General features: G+C 31.1%; 1 protein-coding gene across 1 annotated transcript; it reads left to right on the top strand.

Moving 5' to 3' along the window:
- Positions 1–666: 666 nt before the first annotated feature.
- On the top strand, positions 667–13,198 carry LOC122270631 (degenerin mec-10-like; the record flags this gene model as incomplete). The annotated part of the gene is given in 6 exon segments (XM_071185808.1): positions 667–739; positions 2,228–2,388; positions 4,239–4,337; positions 5,752–5,854; positions 6,149–6,212; positions 13,147–13,198. Coding segments are annotated over 6 exon segments (552 nt in total), but the record flags the coding sequence as incomplete, so codon positions are not given.
- Between the last annotated feature and the right edge of the window lie 6,563 nt (positions 13,199–19,761).

The raw sequence follows: 19,761 nt of genomic DNA, 5'->3' as shown, positions 1-19,761 counted from the left end.
CTGTCTTTTCCCTTTAAACACGTAAGTTGTATACTTAATTTAAGTAATTTTACATGAATAAAATTCAGTTTTATTTAAAACACATATATTCATGTATTCAAATCATTTTTACAGTATTCGAAGGTTTCCCTTCGTAAATCAAGATAACATCCCTACCTTTTGTTACACAGTTAATTCTGATTTGAATGTACCTAATGCAATTGACAAAGTATATCCGAATACTATAAGTAAGTGCATTTTTAATACTTATTAACGTACATTTCTCAGTATGTTTTTTTTAAACATTGTTGACTGTATCTAATCCCCCAAACGAAAATCCGATTATATCAAATAAACAAAAATTATTATCGTATTTTATGTATGAAACGCCGTACTTAAATTAGAGCGTTAAAATATTATGAGTCTAGATCTCCAGAAAGTTTGAATTTTTGTCCTCATCTTTATTCAAATTATTTTTTCTTATACTGTTTTTTTTTCTTCCTTTCTAAAAATTTTTTTATTTATCTATTTTATTTCAAACTTAAAAAAAAAATATTTTCCTGCTTTACTTATTTAGATAATATAAAGCCTAACAAAACTTTTTTTTTTGTTCCAATACTCACGGTCGCATTAGAACCTCGAAAATTCGAAACATAACACGATCTTTAAATAAAGCGACAGCGCAAAATGTGTAACGTTTTTCATCATGGGCTTCAATTTAGAAGTTTACCCTTTAATGGGCCCTTTATTTCTAGTAAAGGTAAATTAAAGTATTTTTGGAATTGAGATTGTTTTAAGAACAGTAACTGATACATAAAAAATAACTCATTTAGTTTATAAAAATGCCATTTTTTTGGTGGTAAATATATTTAACATGACCTATTAGGAACTTACTGACTTTTATTTTTCTTTATTTATAAAATAAATTCCTTAAATGCTACAAACTTCAAAAGGAATTATGTATTTTGTAACTTTTATACGTTTTTTAAAAGTGACAAATGGTTACCAATTTTATTCAAACTCACTTCAAGAAAGCTGAAGTTATTGAAAAATGGAAACCTAAATTAAAAGTGGTAAAACGTGGTGGTAAGTATACTTACCACGGCCTTCAAAAGGGTTAAGGTATCCGGGTGTGTAAAAATCGAAAATTTCGAGTTTTTTTTTATTGTTCATATTTAAGCTTTAATTGATTAGCTTTTTAAAAATCTTAAGTCTCAAAATATTTAAGTCCCGCAGTGGACTGATTGTGAAGACACGATTTCCACCAGATCACCGAAGTCAAGCATCACTGGCTGCTGTCAGAGAGCGGTTGGGTGACCACTTTGATCAGCTTACGATGGGACCCAGGAAGTGTGATATTGAACCTCGTTAAACTATTCTACCGTAAAGTGCTCGACTTCGAGCGCAGGTCGTCGGGCTACCGTCGGGCTAAAGGGGTGTGCCATCCTCATCTGCAGTGGATCAAAATTGTGATGGCATGTCTTCGGATTATCCTCAGGGATGCTTCCCTGACAGCCGCCAATAGCCTATTGTGCAGCTCTAAGGCAATGTAAATTAATTACAACAACAACACTTAAAGTCTCTGAATTCCGATTTTTAAAAATGAAGTTATAGTTGTTTTTTCGTATGCTGACAGTCGAAAGGAAACCTGAAGTAAACTCCCGAAAACGAAACTGCAATTATTTTGTTAGGCTAACTGCAATTATTTTGTTAGGCTTTAAATATTTTGACGGTTTTTTTATTTTAATAAATTTTATTTTTAAGACAAATACAATTCATTTTCATAAATTAATTCCCAAACAATTGATTTTTTTTCTTTTTTTTTTTTTTTGCTGTCATAATTTTTTTACATTTCAAATTTGTCTTGTACTTTGGATTCATTTTCTGATGAGCGGTGATTTTGAGAAACTTTCTTTACGCCGACGCACATTACAACAAAAATATTTATTTAGATTGCTTCGAAATTTTGCTTGTAGATTTTGTATGATGTTAGCGATGTTTTTAACTAAAAGTTAAGGATTAAGAGTTGAATTTATTATTTTTTGTCAAAAATTAGTCAAAAATGTGCTATCCAGAATGAAAATATCCTCGTCTTTCTCTTTTTATTCGGGGGAAATATAGATGTTAATTATTGCGTTCGGACTTCCATATTCTTACAAAATACCTGTTTAATGTGATATAATAGATTATGAAATACTAAAGGGTCAAAGTATGCTGTTGTTTAATGCTGTTGTTGTTGTTTTTTCAGGTATATTTGTTAAACTCCGAACTTTTCCAGAACAATACCTATTTAGCTCTGATCCGGTTGAGATTCACGCCTCTGTTCATGATCGCAAACACCTCCAAAATCCGTTTACTGATGGTTTTAGACTTGAAGGAGGAAACTGGTTTACAGCCTTTGTTTCAATAGTAATTATACTTTAGTTGTAAAATTAATACTCATATTACAAAAGGATATATTCTATTTACATTACTTTCCTTAGTGCCAATTTCTTACCTTATTATTTAATTATGCAAATTATATAAAATATACTCAAATCCCTGCTGTTAGGATTTCCCAGATAAAAAGAGTCTCAACGCAACAGTAATTTCACCACCGAAATTGTACTCTGAGATGGGCATAACAAGCTGGGGAATGCTAATCACAATGAGGTGTTCTATTCAACGCTTTATAGAAATTACAACAATAATTTTTATTGATGTGACACGAGCATGTTTTTTCATTTTTGTGAAAAACTCTTGTCATGGGTCCTGATCATGGGCGACTTTGAGACAATATGCATCTTGACAAACATGCTAGGGTGGAGCCAGAAGGGGTTTAGGGGGTAATTGCCCCTCAATCGGGCATCTTTAGCCCCCATATGGAGAACTTAAAAATTGTCCAGAAACATGCTACCATCTTAAAAAGAAGTTTTTTTTCCTGTAAATGAGATGCATGAATTAAAAACATAAAGACGAGAAAGTGTTCTTCCTTACTTACTTACCACCAACTTCCTGTTCACTTTTCCTCAGAAAATTCCCTGGGACAAGTCTTTTGTTTGTGTTCATATGAAAAGTTATTCAACAACTTTGAGGGATAGGGGGAGACAGGAAGACTGCTCTAGCATCTACACTTTCTCCTCGTTCAATAACGAAAAGTATTTTGTTACCATTCAACGTAAAGAATTCTATTTTTAAAATTAAGTAAGTTTGTTCGGTCAATCTTTTTTTTTAATTATTATTTACTCTTAAACAGTGTATTTATCTATGGTAATAAATTCAATTATTATTGCTTATATATGAGTTAAAATATTTAAATAAACTTGTAATACCAATACCAAGTTGTACCAAAATATACCAAGTTGTGTTATAAACTACAATGAAGAGGAGCTCAATTATTTTTTATTTAAAATTCACGCACTATTCCATCAGAAATAGTTTCTCTACTTATCAGAAAAAGATTTTTTTAATGTAATAAAGAAAATTATAATTAACAAAATAGGCGTACAAATCACGATTGCAATCTGTGCTCTCGTCGAAAAGGTTCATCTTCTTGTAGTAAAAATATTTTTAAAAAAAAAACCGACAAAAATAAAAATTTATTCTATTACACCGAATTTTATTTATTTATTTATTTTGTTTTTTTGGTATTATGATAGACATCGCTTTCTTCAAAATTGAGAGGTGGACGAAAGCCAAAACTGCTCAGCAACTCCTATAATCGGCATATAGTGCGTTTATATCACAACAAAATTTATAATACATTTTAATGTCTCTGTTGTATTTTATAACTTAATAAATATTCTGGATCAGATATGACTTATATGATAAGTGATTTAGTGTTGATAGATGAGACTTGGGTTCGAATCCCCATAATATTTCGCTTACTGTTCTCGGTTTGCACTGACAACAGTTCAGACATACTATACATCCAGTGGTAAAGGGGTCATGTCATGGGGAGGAATAATCCTGCCCTCGAGCAAACCACGGAGTATTTTCAAGTGTAAAGCCAATGTGAGCTTGTTTCAATTCCAATGTTCTCCATGAAAGTGAATTTGTCGTAAAACTTTACCAAGGAGTTCTTTTTTACTCTAAGTTCGGTTCAAAATTGCACAATTTTGTGTTTTAGCGTTAAAAGCAAAAAATCATCTGCATGAATTAAGGCCAGTACTAAAATAAAGTAAATACCTTAAGTCTTGCAATAAATTAATCTTATTCAATTTTTTTTGTTATTTATTTTCTGATTTCAATTAAAAATTGCAAAATTTTTAAATTTACAGAAAGAAATCATCAGACTACCTCATCCATATGAAACAAATTGCACGGATTATAAAAAATTATGGAAAGAAAATAACGGAACAGGTCCAATAAATCAAATTGTAAGTGCATTTTCATTATTTTTTTTTTTGAAAAAAGTTAATTTTTAGAAATACTCAGGATGAGATAAACTAACTTATTTGCATTGCATTTTTTTTTCAGTAAATAATCACGAATTTTTCTACTNTGCATTGCATTTTTTTTTTCAGTAAATAATAACGAATTTTTCTACGTATCAATTCACGTAACAAAAATATACAAGCACATAAAAAACTATGATGAATATTCATTTCAAATCTTTAAACTCTCGAGATCGAGTATTATATTTGTACTATAAATAAAAAAGCGCTTGAGGTCAGGTAGGGTATAGGAATTGTATATTGAAGTTCCTTATTCTCTCTTCCCCCAGATAAAACTTGATGAAAAAAATTAATAAAAGAACTTTTTGAATTTTTCGACATTTAATTCCAATGTCAACTTTTCTACTAGGTTAACTATTTAAAAAAAAAAGGAAATTGGGAACATTGGCTATTAGTGTGCTAACCGTATAGTTGCCAAATTAGAATCCTTGGAGCCTAATGGACTAAATTTTTCACATCAATTTTTAGTACTATTAAGAAAAAAGTTGAGTTTTTAATTTGGTTATAAATGATTGGAGGGAATAACTTAAACCGATTCATCATTACACCCAACAAACAGTGTGTAATTCTTATTTAGAAAAAAAATTCTAATGGGAACGTTAGTTCTTAGTGAGCTAAATGTATAGTTTCCAGATTAGAAACTTGAACGTCTAATGGACTAAAATTGTCACATCCTTTTTTAGTAGTATTAACAAATAAATTGAGTTTTTTAATTTGGTTATAAATGCTGAAAGGAGGAATAACTTTATCGAGAATCAGCGTTGCACCCTCCTAAAACTATATATATATATATATATATANATATATATATATATATTGAAAAAAATTAAAATGGGAACGTTGGCTCTTAGTGCGCTAACCGTATAGTTGCCAAATTGGAGTGTAATAATCTAAAATTGTCACATCATATTTAGTAGTATTAACAAGTAAGTTGAGTTTTCAATTTGATTATAAATCCTTGAAGGGAATAACTTTAACCGATTAAACTGTTGCACCCTCTTTTAGAAAAAGAACTAAGAGTATTCTCGCTGTCAAAGAAGAAACTATTATTCTTCACAGGCTACAAAAAGACCAGGTTCGTTCGTAAGAGTTTCGGTGTGGTTTACGGGTCCTTGGACCCTTACAAATATAAGATTATGACGTTTTTGCACTAGATTATGTGACGAGAACAGGCCTGTTCAAAGCACTGTTTATTTTAAAATTCGTAACCGGGTATTTGAGGGCTCCTTTACTGACCAGACGTACACAGACAAAACGGTGAGGCATGTCAACTTTCCAACTGAATTTTAGGAAATATACAGTTCAGTTGTTAATTTTTTACCCTCTTTTTATGTAGGATTGCTTTCACTTCTGCAAGATAAACAGGCTAGTTTCTCAAAACAAGTGTATTGACGAGTATACTACTTACGCTCCAAATCTTGAAAAACTTTGTCCGAGTGGTAAGTAAAAACGCATGTAAAATTTACAACATAGTAATAAAAAATTACATGTTACTGAACATGGTTTCTGTAGAAGGCAACTCAATTTTATGTATTTAATTTTCGTTAAAAAATGATTATGTACTCCTAGAATAATACCAAATATAAAAGTTTTCTTTTCAGTTTAAAAGTTTTTGATGGAGAATGTTTTTCCCATTTTTTTTTATTCATTAGTTACAAAAATTTGTTACCCTGTATTTAATCATTTTTACTTATAAGATGCAAATGTGATAATCTATATTTGGTTCATGTTAGGTCACGAGAGTACAACATCAAAAATGATTAAAGATTGCATGGAAGAGTGTCCAAAAGCTTGTAGGTAAGTTTTTCATACATGAAAACTTCGCTTATTTTAACAGGTGATTCCTCACGAATTTCCAAAGTAATCATAAATTTTAATATTTATCATTAAGCTTTAAATTTAATAAATTAAACTTATTATGATTCTGATCACCACTGTATCTAAATAATTTAATCAGATAAATTAGACCAGTGCTCTTGGTGGACATATTTTTTGTAGCATTGATACAAGTGATCTTGCCTGAATCGTGTGTGGGGATTTCAACTTTAAAATTAAAAATGCTACTACTAACCACTGGCCGGTTGCAAAATTTTCTAATTTCAATGCACACCTTAACATATCGCATCATAAACTGAAATGTATTTTCGCCTTCTTCCTACCGCTCCATGCGTAGCAGAGTTAAGAGATATTGTTTATTCGTATCTCGACCTGCCCTATTTAAGGGCATACGAGAGTAGATACATAAAACATATATTAAACATACATAAAACACTAGAAATTGTATCAACAACAATTATTTTAAAATCACAGATGTCAGTGGCAACAGCCCGACAGAAAAAGTATAACATCACAAGTGACAACACAAAAAAGGTATAACATCAATGGCATCTGCTAAAATTGAGCCATTATAGAATTAAAAGTAAAAGATATTTGGACCAACAGACCCTTATGACTTTATGGAGAGATATGGGGTCTCTCAGTATTCACTGTAGGCACTTTTATAAAAAATCCTGATAAGGATTATGTGCTATTGAATTGCTTAAAAACTGTGGCTTGTAGAGAGAAACTTATTACAGGTCTGAAATCAGCTACGCAAAAATATCTGAGATCTGTTCATGGGAATGAAACAAATATGATCGATCTGTGAAATTTTAATATGCAGTCAAAATTTTGCCCTTTGCAATCGCATGGCTACTCGTCGTAGCCAAAGATTCATTTAAGGTTCCAGTTCTAAGACTGTGCTCAGACCCACTCACCACAACAAATAACCATACTTGTTTTATAGTATTGAACACTATTATTCACTTGACTCGATCATCTAAATGATAAGTAATTAAAAGTAATATTTTACAAGGTATATTAGGTATAGAGGAGCTGTTTACGAAGCTGAAAGCTTATTTTACACAAAGACGACAGAGTGCTTTTTTTGTCGTATGCCTGTTTAGGCAGTGGGGGTGCGATTGTTCCTGTTTTTCAGTGGCGCCATCTATGGACAGGAATTCGACTTCTGCCACGCCATTCACACAACCACAACCAGTTTATAAGGCGGGTCACATTCACACACAAAGGAGTAAGGACATAGAACACACAGATAGAGAAAGAAGCATCCATGCCTTGCCCGGGATTCGAACCCATGACCTTTCTAATGCAAGGACAGTTCTCTGCCCCCTACACAGGTCGGTCGGCACGACAAAGTGCTGAAACAACTAATAAGAAAATCATTTCATTACAGCTTCTTTATTCAAAAAGATTGAAATGTCCGTGATATCCAATGTTCTTTAACAGGTGTAACATGCACGTATAATCGTTTTATTTATCCTAGAAAAAGTAAATAGTGAAGTGGAGTTTTTTATTAAAAGTAGTAACAGCTAAATTTACTCCTGACGAAAAAAATTTTACAAATAAAATTGTTTTGCTGCCAGTTCTTCCTTTTTTCCATCTTTCTCTCCTGGTTGTTTATTCCCCGGGTAAGAGGAAAACACTGGAAATAAAACAAAACGCTTAAGCCTTCACTTTACTATTAAGAAGAAAAAAAAGTCTAGATGTGAAAAGGTTCTAATACAAGTTATTTCGCGTTTCTGTTGTACAAACTGCCCTGAAATAATAGCATTTTCCCTTCCTAAATAAGATTTCTTTTCGTCGTTACCCAAAATAATATGTTTGTTCAATAACTTCCGATCAAAACATAAACTAACACTTCCTATCCCTAACCATTTTTCCATATTGGTACTTTTTACATCACAAACAGTGTATTGTGAAATCCCAAAGTCAGCGATGAGGAAGTTAGAGAAAGAATATAAAGGTAGCTTCTTTCCATTGTTTTAAGAAATAGGATTTTTCAAGACAAGTTTTATAATAATACTTATATGTATATACACTGAAGAGCCAAAAAAACTGGTATACCTGCCTAATATCGTGTAGGGTACCCGCGAGTGCGCAGAAACGCCGCAACACGACGTGGCATGGATTCGATCAATGTGTGAAGTAGTGCTGGAGATAATTGACACCATGAATCCTGCAGGGCTGTCCATAAACCAGTGGNTTTCCTAATTTTTTTTGATGATATTTTTAAGTTCCTCTGAGTCAGTAGGCATTAAATTTTGTAATTAGGTGGCATTTCTGAAAAAGTTTCGATTTTTTTAAATAATATGCTCTTCAAAGTCCTCATTCACAAAATTATCATTTTCAGCAAATCGTTCTTCCATTGTGTCTGTAAAAGCTTCTGCTTTGTCTTTTGCAGTAAAAACAATATCTCTTTTACCATGTATTGTTTATTGATGTTTGATTCTGATTTTAATGCTTTGGTTAATTTATAAAGTGAATGATCCTTTTTGTTAAGTGATTCGATCTTGTCAATCCATGTATCATTACGGTGATCCACACATGGTTTTTTAATTTGCTTATTACGATTACTTACGATTACGAGTTTTGAGCTGGGGGTCGAAAATTTTTCGCCACTGTTTTCTGATTCTATTTCTGTGTTGTATGAGTTACTTCATTTGGGGAGATAATTTTAATTAGGAATAAATGTTTTTCATGTTCGGTTTCACTAAAAGCAGAGAAAAGTGTTTGATTAAATTTAGAGATAGCTGTGTCAATATCATGTTTATTATCAGTTTGGGAATCAGCTAGGTTATTAATGAGAATATTGGACTACAATTGCTACAATTTTATTTTTTGTTGAAAGTTGTTGATGTTTTCGGCATATGTTGCAATAGCTGGAAGATGGTCAGAAGATAAATGATTCATGACATCAGCACTGAAAGCTATTTTAGAGTTTGTTATAAAATGATAAGTATATCAGGTCCATGTGTTGTAAAACAAGGATAATAAGTTGGAGTTGTGGGAGCCACCACTTTTAAATTTTTGTCTCTGATAATGTTATGGAGAGCAACGCCATTTTTGTTATTATTACACCACCAAATCGTGTGTTTGCTATTGAAATCTCCCCTACTATAGTTTCAATTTTATCATTAAAAAGTAGCATCATATCGTTTTGTTTCAGTGTATTATTAGAAGGATTGTACAGTGCTGAGCACCTTAATTGCTTATTATTTAGATGTATCAAAACGGTTCTTTGTTCAAAGCCATAAGTGTTATTAATGTTGAAAAGAGCTGCATTTAAATGTCATTTGGATAAAATCGCGGACTCGCCATCATTATAATTAAGTCTGTCACGCCTAAATGCATTATAATTTGGTACTTTAAGTTTATATTATGTGGTAAGATGTGTTTCAGTTATTAAGCAAATGCCTGCGTTAACTTCAACAGGAAAATCCTTAAATACTTCTATTTTATTTTTAATACTATCTACATTCCATAGAACAATCACTATTAATTTAAACATTATTGTCAAAGGCAGCTAAAGTAGGTAATGATTGAAGTATTAGCATTATGTTACTATTTTTGATTTAATCAATTAGAAATTTTAGTTGATCCATCATAGATTTGACTTCATTTAAAGTGTTCATGAACTCGATTTTTCATGTTTCTGTCTCCAGTTTTTCTCTCAGTGTGTCGGCGAATGATTATCCTGTGATTACTCTATTTGAGTGAAATTAAGATCTTGTGTTTTTAGTGGTTTTATGCGATTTGGGATCAAATTTTGGCCGCTTAGGGCACTGACTGAAATTAGCCGGAAGTTCGCCGCTGCACATTGCACACGTGGCCTTCGTTTCTGTGGTTTTATTACATGTGTAAGTGGAGTGATTTCCTGCATATTTTAAACATTTCAGTTCATGTATACAGAAATTGGCTGAGTGAGAGAATTGTTGGAACCTGTGAGGGCAACGTTTTCCATTACATTTTCCCGCTTTAATCACTAGGTTGTCAAGATGGGTTACAGTATATACGTTTTAATCACTAGGTTTTCAAGATGGGTTACAGTATATACTTCTTTGGGAATGATCGCATTTAGGTTGTGAAAATAATAGATGGGGGAGCGGAATTTTTCCTCCATTCCTAATTCTGGACATTCGTGCTAGATCTCTAACATTAAATTGTCCATTAATTAGTTTCTCTCTTAAAGGTTACAACTTTAATAATAAATCTCATTTGTTTGTCATCTGGGACAATGAAGGCATGATAATTAAAATTGCTTTCATTTAGGTAATTGATTATTTGGTTACGAGGGTGTGTTTCTCGGTAGGGTATATTTTGATACTGTCATGAAACATTTTACCATGATAATGTTTATAATTCAGTTTTCTTTTTCTTTTTTTTTGTTCGAGTTATGTTTTGGTAAAGATCGACCATGACGTTTACTTACCTTTAATTATAATCATTGGAATTTTATTTTTATAAGTACGGGTGCCCACTTGGTTGTCAATGTTTGCATCATTATTTTCATATGAATTAACTAGTAGTTGTTGGTGTGTTAGCATTTGCATTATTCGTGATCTATATTATTAGCGTTTGTGATAGGAGGGAGCTCATTTTCATATTCTCATTTGACTCATTTTGATTCATCATTTAAATTTTTGGCTATTTCATTAAATTCGTCTTCTCTTAGGTTTAGTAATTCGTTCAGTGTTAATTCCAACAAGGGAACGATTTACAAATGGCGAAATGCCATTGGTTAATACGGTAGAGCTTTTCGGTATTTCGGGCACCCCGATTTGATAAAACTTTCTTGCCTTTCAGACACTTTTGATATTTTTCCTCCCCCAATTTTCGGATCAATTGATAGAATAGGGATATGAGAGTAATTATCAGATTTAATGGAAATATCCTTTAATTTTTGACATCTGTTCAATAGGATTAGATCATTTGATTTGATTCGGGATTTCGGTTTTCCTTCTTTCTTTACTATTTGAAATTCCTCTTCGAGACGGGCGAGTCATATATGCATTCTCAGGGTGGCTACAATCACGGTAAAAAAATATATATATCTGCTAGGCAAAATATTTCGATGTCAATTCATTTGAAAGGAGGAGTAATAATAATTTCATTTACTTAATATACCATTACTTAATTCAAAATAAAAATTATATGGTTACACTTTGAACTAGCATTAATTAGATACGTTAGAATTATAGTGAAAGCAAAAATAAAACTTGACCAAACTTAAGCTACCGCTTTTTATTTATTTCCATCCTGATTCTGGTTCCGTACGAATACATTTATGACTCGCCTGTCCCGAAAAAGTTAAGAGTAGCATTTCTCTCATTTTTATTAGATAGCACGGGTACCGCACACCATCTTGCTTTATTTTAGTAGAATCACTTTTAGATCGTTACATAGGTTATAAGTAATGCTATTACAAGCTTCTAGTTCATTTGTGTCAGGATATGAGATACTTAAGTTTTAACCTAAGAATTCCTATCGTGGTCTTAAGTAATTTCTAGTGAGTTAGTAACATCTGGTGTTTTTGGCAAAAAACTGGTCATAGCGAGGTCTCTACTGAGAGCAAAATATTCTAGACTTGTTACCCGAAAATCCAGCTCAGAGATACTCCGTACGGTCTGTAAAAAATAGATAGTTTTAACAGAAATAAGCTAACCAAACCAGTTAACCTGCTAGGATTTTAGTAAAGCATCGCCATACTGAAAATCCTCCGTGAATGGTTATTTAATGAGATAAAAAGTAACACAAATAAAATTAAAGTAGCAAAATATTACCGTAAAACAGAGCAAAAGAAAAACTGAACATAGCGATATCTCTAATGAGAGCGAAATATTCTCCGAACGTTTTCTGCACTATAGCCTTACAGCCAAATATATTAGTCAATTCTTGACTCATTAATTCCATGACAGCAAGAAAAATTTTAATATAACTAAGCTCAAGTAATTTTAAACCGTCCATCTAGCCACACCTTAATGGGAGTATATAGGCTTTCCACCCGATAGCCCAGCTCAGGAATAAATAAGTACGATCTCTAAAAATAAAGATAGTTTTAACCGAAATTAACAAACCAAACTAATTCAGCTAACAGGATTCTAGCCTTTCAACACCACTTGGGCTTTACCGCAAATCTTCCGGGAATGATTGTTTAATGAGATAAAATACAAGTAATACAAATAATATTAAAGTAGCAAAATATTACCGTAAAAAAGCACAAAAGACAACTGCAGACAGACAATCAGCAAATAAGTTGATGATCTTGATAAGCGTTCAATCCAAGTTTTTGATGACTGGCTTGAGGGAGAGGACTCACACGAAGTAACTATAATAAACTTGCATTTCATATGATACTTCGCGTACTAAAGGAAATAGCATCCAAAAAAATATGCAAAAAGAAATAGCACTCAAATAGAAATTGAAGAGGAGGCACTGATACACACACGGCAGCCTCAACAGAAAAGCATTACAATGTAGTCAGTGTGGGAGCAGTTTCTGCGGTTAGCTAAACACCCGACTGTAACGAGACAGACAAAAAGAAACCAAAAGCAAGTCAGAGGAAGATTGAAGTAGAATAGCATAAACTAACAGATCGGGGAGAAAATTATCAGATGAGTTTCAAAGGTTTGAATATTAAATTAGTTTGTGTGCAAAAGATGGAGAACAAAAATGTATCTAAAAATGAAAAATTTAAAGATGTACATGAGATAAAAAAATATTCAAACTTTGCTTTTACTATGTTTTTTTCTTTTTTGACACTGGGAAAAATACTTTCTGAAACTACGGAGAATCCGTAGAAGTGAGAGTGGCTGGGCAGTAATCTTTCAAAGCATGTATTTTCAACACTTTTCACAGTAATAGCCTATTAACAGCTTAATCTTATTTATTTTAGTGAGCTACAATACACCGCACACCTAGAAGGAGTTGATGTTCAAAACAGAAAGGTAATTTCTATAATATATATATATATATATATATGATGCACTTGTAAAGTAAATATTGTGTTTATAAATGCTACTATGAATGACCGAAATTAGTGGCTGTTGACTTTCGCTGGTGAATGTTGAGAATCACATAGTCGCTTTGATAAATGCCCGATATATATATTAGATCTAGTTAAGTTCTACTGCCCTGTATGCCCTACAATAAATTTTTAGGACAAGTACTACTGCCCAGTATGCATTTAACCAGAACTCCGAACACTGATGTTTCTCCTAATCAAACCTCAGCAGATATTAAAATATCGAATAAATATAATAATATCAACGAATAAATTAATATAAGATTTGATATTAATNTGGTTTTAAGTTGAATACATAGTAAATACATGGAACTCTCATATTTCTAAGTACATTATAACTTTTTGAGAAAAAATAAGATTTTTTAGTAATATTTATCACCTAAAAAACTAATTTATCAACTCTTCTAAACTATTATCAACTTTTTATTTAAAAACAACTCTTATCGAAAGAGTGAGATTAAATTATGTGCACAGTTTTTGAATTAAAAAAAATTACTATGCACATATTATTACTTTAAAATTTTTTTGAGTTATTCAGATTAATGCAATTATTACTATGTTCAAATCCAATTCAGAAAAGTTCAAAATAGGTCTTAACTTTAGAGTATGTATTTTGAACTTTGATAATTTGCCAACTCCTTCAGCATTTAGTTAAAATAACAAATAATATTCAATAAATGTTATAAATTTTATAAAAACATCATTTAATCGAGATATTTTAGCTAAAATAAGACGGTTTTTAAAATATGTATGCTTATAGCATAATATTTAAATACAAAAGGGACTAAAAGAAAAAAAAACGAAGAAAATTAAAAAAAATCTAGTCTTTCTTCTTTCTTAGCTAACTTATTTTTGCATTATTATGAAAAAAATTATACTTTTAATATTAAATTTGTCTTTAGATTTTTTGATGACTTAATTACCTTTAATTTTCAAGATTATACTATTTTATTAAATAATATTTACCCCGAGGAATTAATCTTGCTTCGTTATCATGATGATAGTATTAATTTCATTTTGTTGAATTTGGGTATTACAAAAGAAGAAAATAACTGCTTTGTTGATTTATACGATAAAAGAAGAGATTTTAATTTTAATATGAATAAGCTAATTACTTGGAATTCTAATATTTCTAAGAACATCTATTTAAATACCGTTTTTAATCAAATGAATAGAATTGAAAGAATATGCAGTAATGTTTATTTATCCCCCAAAAAATAGACAAATTCTTTCAAAATTTGATATAAAGCAATGGATACCCAACTAAAGTAATTAAATTCTATGTAAAATCATTGAGTTAATTGTATGTTGTCATTAATAAATTTACTAAAAACTTATTTGCGAATTTATATTTTTAACATGTGCAAATCCAATTCTGGCAAATTCGTGGTTAAAAATCTGCACAAAACGAGCTAATCATGGTTTCTCTCCCTCTCTCTTTTTTTTAAATGTTATTTTTTTAAAAATCATTAAAATTGTATAATTAAATATCAACCTGTATAATTAATATTGCATAATTAAATATCAATTATAAGCTTCCTCAAATTATCCAGTATAATATTTTTATGTGTTCAGTATAATTATCCAGTATAATATCTAGTATAATCAAACAAATATGTTGTAACTAATAAATCAAACGCGCTTCAGTACTGCATTAAGAACGTGCTATAAAACTAAATTCCTCTATTTACGTTTTTAGCTATATTTGCGCTTCTGTTTTCCTACTTTGTAATCTGGCAATCTTATGACGAAAATATTTTAAATCATTCTTGAAAATTCCCCATGCATCTAAGTTCATTTGAATTCGTTACTCGCTTTATAGATTTCGTATTGTGTTTTGTTTTACTTTTGCTTTACATTTTATTTTCTGTTTTTTACGCGATATATTTTTTTCTTAATGTGTTCTATTCTGTTTCAATTTTCTTAGTGCTCCTCACACTATTGTATTGATATATTTTGGGTCGACTGTTTTGATAAAATATTAGAAAGCACTTCTTTTTGCGGATGTGATCGTGTGGGCTGATGAAGAGATTATACCTTTTCTTTGTTTCGGTTTCCGTATTTTTAATTTCTTTCTCTCTCTTTTTTTAATTTTTTTTATTTTTTAGATATCAGAAATTATATTTTTTTAAATACTTTTGAAAAATTATTTTTTATAATTTTCTTCTCCTGTCATTATTTTTTATTATTTTCCATATCTTCTCAATATTTTAGCTCATATATATATATATATATATAGCTTGAAAAGTGATTTTATGTTTAATGTATTTCAGTGTAAACGTGGAGATGAAAACTGCTTGTAAGTATATATCATAACTTATAACTTCTGGAAGCAAAAAAGAATAAAACATAGTGTTTTGTCATATTTTTTTCTGCAAATACTCAGAAATAACTTCAAATTTTTGATAAAGTCTTATTTACAACATAAAAGGAGAAATCTGACAATAGAGAAATCGTCATATTATTAAATTACTATAACATCAATTCTTTTAAAAGGTTTTTTTTTTTAATGTTATTGTTTTTCCCAAAATTGATTTTTTGATATTCGAAGTTGTTACAAGGATAATAGATTATTTACCCATAAGTCGCACTACAATAACTATTCTGAAAGTACAACATAAGCTTGCACGAATTATTTTATCAATATAAATTTGACAATATTTGATTCTTTTTTTTTAATTTATCCATACCAGTACATGTCAAGAACTTGTTTTATATCTAGTCTTTTTCCTATTTTACAAAAACTATGAGGCGGAGTTCTTTTTAAAGAAATCTCAAGATAAGATATTTTGTAATATTACAACACGAATAATACAGCACGTCATTCAATAACATAATAGAACAACATTAAATTTCAAAACTAACAACATTAAAACATAAAAATAATAACAAAATATCTTAGAAACATATGGCATTGCTCATTAAAAAGTGAATGCATACCTGTCGATTTTTATGTATTTTGCGTAATGCTAAAAATAACTTAAATTTTGGAACCACTGGAAAATATTTTTTCACAAAGTCGAGCAAGTTAGCATCTTTTAATTTTCATTTTATCACTTGGAGAAAGCAATCCTCGAAACATTAGTAATTAAAAGGTAAGCTAATGTATCGGAATATATAAATTCTTTTACTCATGCATACTTGCATTCAGGAAGTCATTTCTTAACCCTTTCGCGCCGATTGCATACCCTCCAACTGCTACGGAAGTTCCGTAGTTTCAGAAATCTTCTTTTCAGACGGTAGCAAAATTAATGTCTTAATATTTAAAAAAAATTAATTTTAGCGTAACTTGTCCACTATTACTTATAAAAGTGCAGGCCATATGGCTAGATTCTTAAGTTCTGATAAAAGTTTTATGAGAGATCCATTTGCTTTAAAAATTTCTACTTTGGTTCGCTACCACTAGAAAGAATTATTTTCAAAATCCTCATAAGTTGGAGGGTATGCGATTGTCACAAATACTTGGCAGCATAAAACAATATCAATCAGGGTAAAAAGATAAAACTGGTAACCAAAGTAGTTCCTCAGCAGTTTATTTGTGGACGGGGTAATGGTAGTTTGCTTTATTTAATTCACCACTACTTAGTTCGAATTAAAAATTTCATAGTTACACTTTTAACACACGTGGATTGGATGTGTTCGATTTAACACGTTCACGCCGGGTGCTGCGCCTGAAAGCGGGACGGAAAAGAGAAAATGCTGGTAGAAGAACTATTTCAATATTAGATAATATTCGGGAGGAGTTAATCTATTCTCAACAATAACAATTCATTGTAAGGAAATTTATCACGGCGAAGAAGCAATTCAATATAAAAATTGCATCCGTTAAGAACAATATGTAGTTATGGATTTTTATTATTCCGGGAAAAAACTAAAAAAGGAAATTTATTTGTTACCAGTTTTTACTCCGGTGGGTCACCCCGTCGTGAACGTGTTAAAGTGAAAGGAGAAATAAATGTGTAAAATCAGCTATGCCCAAACTTATTCTACCACTTTTTGTTTTTTACCACCCTGATACTGATTCCTTACGAATACATTTATGACTTAAACGTCCCGAAAGGGTTAATTGAAATGTATATACGAGGATTACTTTCTAAGTAAGGGCCGTTTTGTTATGTATACTAATATGTGACGCTGTGCGTTGCACTGGTGCTTGTGTCGTGTCCCGGCATTCCTTGGGAACAACTGTGCCGGTCAGTTCTCTGTCTTTAAAATGTTTAAATTAAACAACTCGCCCGCCACGCACGAGATACGATAAGTGATGCGTTTTAAGTTGGCAAAATCCACGTCTGCTGTATACATAACACTGACAGATTTGTGAAGTAACAAAATTTCCTGCCATGCTGACAGGGAATTTTGCTACGCTATGACAATAACTCTCTCCGCATCTCAGCAGATCCCAGCTTTATTGAACTTTTTTGCTTGGGAAGTTTTGAACCCTCCCTCCCTACGTCCCAGACCTGGCGCTGAGTGATTTTCTTCATTTCAAACATAATTTTGCAGCAATCCCTGCAACGATGACGAAGACGTGAAAACGGCCGTGACCTCTTGGTTAACGGAGCAGGCGGCAATCCCTACAACGATGACGAAGACGTGAAAACGGCCGTGACCTCTTGGCTAACGGAGCAGGTGGCAATCCCTACAACGATGACGAGGACGTGAAAACGGTCGTGACCTCTTGGTTAACGGAGCAGGCGGCAATCCCTACAACGAGGACGTGAAAACGGCCGTGACCTCTTGGTTAACGGAGCAGGCGGCAATCCCTGCAACGATGACGAAGACGTGAAAACGGCCGTGACCTCTTGGTTAACGGAGCAGGCGGCTAGCTTGTATTGAAGAGGTTTTTCCAAATCTAGTTGTAAGGTACTATAAGAGTTTAAACAAACTTGGAAGAAGAAACATACTTAGAGTCCGAAATATATGTAGAATCTGAAAATAAATTTGCTTATTGAAAATTTTTTTCGTTTTGTTTTTGTTTCCAAACGGCAATAAAAAAGCAACCCTCGTATGTTAATTTTTTATGATTTCTGCGGATTTCTAAATATGAATTTAGTGCCATAAATTTTAAACAGAGAGCAGAGAAATTTTATAAACAAGCAAGATTTGTACAGTAAAATTTTTCCATTATTACCCTGAAGGTAAGCATTAATTTACTGATTATGATTATTGATTATGGTTATGTTAATTTTTTATGATTTCTGTGAATTTCTAAATAAGAATTTAGTACCATAAATTATTTAAAATTAAAGCAAGAAATCAACTGAATATAAAGAAGCAGAAAGAGTTGACGTGAAAGTAAAAGAAACTGAAATTCGAAGAATTTAAATATTAATAAGTATTAATACTTAAAATAGCGTAATGCTTATTACCAAAAAATTAATAAACTGAGAGCAAAGAAATTTTATAAACAAGCAAGGTTTGTACAGTAAAATTTTTCCATTATTACCCTGAAGGTAGGCATTAATTTATTAATTATGATTATTACTATATTGTTAGTTATAAATAACAGGGCCAAACTTTCTGTAAAAGTTTTAATAAATTGGCAGCGAATTAAATTGCAATACTTGTGGTATAAAAATAATTATCCCACTTTTTAAGAGTACCACATCGAGACAACAGCTACAAAGTTGCATTTCATATCATACATTAAATTTTTCATATGTAGTAATGAAAAATATTTATCTAAAAGTAACTGACATTTCGTTACCATTCAAAAATATTCTTTTACTAAGTGGAGCAAGTTGGCATCTCTTCAAAAGTATACAGTTATCTTACAACACTGAAGTATTTCATTTTAGTTAAAGGCTTTACTAAGTCAAAGTATACTTTCATAATTGAAAGAAAATATAATTGCTTTGGTTCTCATTTCTTTTGTTGAAAACTTTTGAAATGTATCATGTTCATATCTTTTGACTATTAACTTTTAGTGAGAATACAAAGTTAAAATTTGAAAAATGTGTTTTTAATTAATCATTCTCCATAAAAATGGAGATTGCCCATAAAATAGAGAGAGAGAGAGATCAGAAATTGAAAATATTTATAAAAAAATTGCGTGGTTCATTTTTATGCAAATAAAGGTCAACTTATGCAGAGGTCAATTTAACAAATTATAATTCTCTTTTTTTTTAAACATAAATTTACAAAGTTAAAAGTTTTAAAAGTCAAATACCTTATATTGTTATACAGTGTTTGCAATATCTTATGGGCAGTCACTTTAACAAAATATAAATTCCAAAAACCCCGTAATCTTTTATTATGAAATATCCATCTGTTTTTAAAAATCCAATATTTCCCCTTAATGCTCGGATAGACAACCGGGGAAAGAGATATTTTTATTTCCGAATACCAGATTAAAGTAATCTCTGACTGCTGTACTATTTAGGTATTCAAAAAGGCTTGTACGATTCTTAATAGACTTAAAAAGTGGTAGAAAAAGTATGAAAATAAGTCCCATTCTTAAAAAAATTATATTACCCACACCTAATA

The sequence above is a fragment of the Parasteatoda tepidariorum genome, chromosome 9 (genome assembly GCF_043381705.1).
Source record: "Parasteatoda tepidariorum isolate YZ-2023 chromosome 9, CAS_Ptep_4.0, whole genome shotgun sequence".
In the NCBI taxonomy this organism is placed as follows: domain Eukaryota; kingdom Metazoa; phylum Arthropoda; class Arachnida; order Araneae; family Theridiidae; genus Parasteatoda; species Parasteatoda tepidariorum.
This window is presented reverse-complemented; position numbering and strand designations above follow the sequence as displayed.